Here is a 3,362-nt window from a genome sequence, read left to right as displayed (position 1 = left end):
CGGCCTCGGGCGCCCCGCAGCAGACAGCGGGGTCCCACTTCACCTCGCAGTTATCTAGTAGTCATGTCTGGGTCCGTCGCCGGTGGTCGAGGCACCAGGGCCTGCTTCCGACGCTTCCCGGGCGGCCAGGTCCGAGGAGCGGGAGAGCCGCTTCTCCCGCACTCGGATGGACAATCGAGAGGGGTATCCGAACTGCGCAGAGGCGCGCCGGGGAATGGCTGACCGCCAGTTGCTGCGGTGCTCTCCACGGCGAGGAACGACGGGGGCGATCAGAGCCACGAGCGAAGCACCAGGGAGAGGCTTTGAGGAGCGCTGAAGCGGCCAGGCCCAGACTGCCGCCCACCTGAAGGGTAGAGCTACAACCGGCGCCTCCGTGGCTCCCCCGAGTCCCAGCAGAGCTGTTCCGGGAGCGCTCGGGGAGGCGGTGCCACGGCGGAGGCTCCCTAACGTCACGAGGGAGCGGGCCTTTCGGGGGGGCGGGGCAAGCGCGCTTCCGGCCCGAGCCGGAAGCCCCGGCTGTGGCAGCATCCGGGACGGCGGGCGGGCGGGCCAACCGGGACAGGAGGTGAGATCCGGGACCTGCCCAGCTCTGCAGGCTCGGCCTGTGGCCGCTGCCGGGCACTGGGCTCCCGGCGCTGCAAGGCGGAGAGGCCCGGGTCTGGCGCCGCCCGCGCAGCCCTGTCGCGGCGGCGGGCGCTGCAGCACGACAGGGGGCGGGGCCGGCTGCAGGGGAGGCCAGGGTGGCTGGGGAGTCTCCCGGCTGGGCCGAGTGACACAGGCTGGGGCTCCGGCAGCGGCGACAGGGGCCGGGCCGCCGCGTGACCGGCTGCAGTCACGCTGTGCTTAATCACAATTAGCTTTTGCTCCAGGCTGGCCGTGCGCACCATTCTCCCAGCCGGTGACCCCGGGGATTTCTTTTATGGTGGCTTTCTCTGAAATGCCAAAGCCACCCGATTATTCAGAGCTGAGTGACTCTTTAACGCTTGCCGTGGGAACAGGAAGATTTTCGGGACCACTGTAAGTGTTTAAGAGTTGCTGTCTTAACTTGGGGGCTCCGATATTGGTTTGACTTGTAGAACCAAGTTTTCATGTCTGAAGCAATACCGTTAATTCAGAAAGTATTTGAAGTATAGAAGTGAAATGCTCCCTAGGGAACTAGTTTAATGACAATTTAAGGGAACGTGTGCTGGACCTATTTAAGCCAGATTTAGTGATTTATTTATCTGTGGGATTCAGTAAAAAGCACACTTTATATATACTGAAACTTTACTTCCGCATAACTATTACATAAAACAACCTGTAAGATGTTTATACTTCTTAATAGATGTAAATTTAATTTAGTTATTTTAAACCTCAAATGTGTTAGGGAGTATTTTAGAGCTCATTGGACAAAAAGTAAGTACATTTGGAATAGCTGACATGACAGCATTACTAGACCCTCACTGTGTTCTTATTGTTGTTTTAACTCAAAAGGCACAGAGCATGGAGAATGATGAACTTCCGTCAGCGTATGGGATGGATTGGAGTGGGATTGTATCTGTTAGCAAGTGCAGCAGCATTTTACTATGTTTTTGAAATCAACGAGACTTACAATAGGCTGGCCTTGGAACACATTCAGCAGCACCCAGAGGAGCCCCTTGAAGGAACCACATGGACACACTCCTTGAAAGCTCGGTTACTCTCCCTGCCTTTCTGGTTTTGGACAGTTATTTTTCTGATACCTTACTTGCAGATGTTTTTGTTCCTTTATTCTTGTACAAGAGCTGACCCCAAAACGATGGGCTACTGTATTATTCCCATATGCTTGGCAGTTATATGCAATCGCCACCAGGCATTTGTCAAGGCTTCTAATCAGATCAGCAGACTACAACTGATTGATACATAAAATCAGTCACTATTTTTTCCTTACAAGTACAAAACTGCCAGTACTGTATGAAGCCTGATCACAAGACTGCAGTTTCTTCACAGATCTCAGGAAGCTGTGGTGGGGCAGAGGCTTTTTAAAGAATGTGACTAGGGGACTATCTTTATCTGAATATTGAATTTTTAGGTAAAGCCTGTGATACAGTACTACAAAATCATGTTGATGACTTCAGATTTTGGAAGTAAAATTTTATCTGTTATTTGAATTCTTTAGAAACTTGAATAAGTACCTGGATTCATATTTTTATTCTACTGTGCAACATAGTGATGATTCAGAAATTTTTCCTTTGGGGAAAAAATGAACATTTCCATTGTGTTTAATGTAAAAAGGTCCAAACATGGTCATAAAATTTAAATTTTATACAATTACTTGGCTTGCTTTAAAATTCTTCAGACTAAAACACCAATTCATCCTGTTGTAGCTAAGCCAGCTATTTATACTTGCTTGCTATCAGCTTGTGAGAAATTGGTATAAAATTATTGAGGTGATGGCTGTCTTGAGAAGCAAAATGTGTTCTTCGTTTTGGTAATGCTACTGGCATTATTAATTAGCTAGAATTATTCATGCAACTTTTTTTTTAAACACTTGGGAAGAGACTAAGTGTTTGAAAGTTGAGAAATCTAACACGTAGAAGATAAAAACAAGGTGTTCAGTGAAAATACTTGACAGTCCCTGTTAGATGTGTGACATCTAAAAGATGCTCTCAAGTCATCGTCCTGATTTTCTTTTCTGCCTAGGGTCCAGTCTTCAGACGTTAGGTTCATTGCATGAAGATGTGATCCCTGTACTGCCTCCTTTGCATCTGTACTTACTACCTCATGTCTGGTAACAATACAAGTAACTAAAACATGGAAAATTAGAAACTAGGATTATTTTTCTTCTTTTCTGGGTGAGATCAAGATATATTTTTATACAGTTAATGTCATCAATACCAGGGAAATGTTTACACTGACCAATTTGAATAAGAGTCATAACATTTTTTGGTGCTTACTCCGTTGGGCCCTGTCCTAAGAGCTTTACATGAATTAACTCATTTAGTCCTCCCAACAACCCTATGAGATAACAGCTATTATTATCCAGATTTTACAGATAAGGACCGTGAGGTGGAGAAGTTAAGTAACTTGCCAAAGGTTACACAGCCAAGAAGCAGAGGCAGAGTTCTAACCTGGCATCTGATGCCTTTATTCCTAATCACTGAACTGTAGTGCTTCTCACAAATGACAAATGTTTCAGCACTGGGTACTGTCTGCCTAACCATGCTAAAGATTGGAAAAGAACTGAGAAAGGTTTTTCTCAATTTGTGTGAGCTACTGAAAATCTAAAAGTTTTCAAGCAAGCTCAACCTTTACCTTATATCAGGTTTGACCAGAATGGAAGGCTGAGCATTCCATAGCAAGCTTTTACTTGAAAGATAAAGCAGGTACTCTTATAACTCAAA

The 3,362-nt window shown here is 46.6% G+C and overlaps 1 protein-coding gene across 1 annotated transcript; it reads left to right on the top strand.

The window, feature by feature from the left end:
* Positions 1 to 518: 518 nt before the first annotated feature.
* On the top strand, positions 519 to 2,949 carry LYSET (lysosomal enzyme trafficking factor). The gene is made up of 3 exons (XM_060004009.1): positions 519 to 565; positions 870 to 1,017; positions 1,474 to 2,949. Exons 2-3 carry the CDS (start codon positions 920 to 922, stop codon positions 1,883 to 1,885), a joined length of 510 nt encoding a protein of 169 aa, XP_059859992.1. The 5' UTR covers positions 519 to 565; positions 870 to 919; the 3' UTR covers positions 1,886 to 2,949.
* The last annotated feature ends 413 nt before the right edge of the window (positions 2,950 to 3,362 follow it).

This window comes from Delphinus delphis, chromosome 2 (genome assembly GCF_949987515.2).
Source record: "Delphinus delphis chromosome 2, mDelDel1.2, whole genome shotgun sequence".
NCBI classification, from domain to species: domain Eukaryota; kingdom Metazoa; phylum Chordata; class Mammalia; order Artiodactyla; family Delphinidae; genus Delphinus; species Delphinus delphis.
Note: the sequence above shows the minus strand (reverse complement) of the source record. Positions and strands in the feature narration are given on the sequence as shown.

Excerpts from the sequence above, each read along its gene's own strand:
- LYSET (XM_060004009.1), top strand. The coding sequence starts at position 920 with ATGGTGGCTTTCTCTGAAATGCCAAAGCCACCCGATTATTCAGAGCTG. Across the intron at positions 1,018-1,473 it reads GGAAGATTTTCGGGACCACT|GCACAGAGCATGGAGAATGA; the intron begins GTAAGTGTTTAA and ends TTAACTCAAAAG.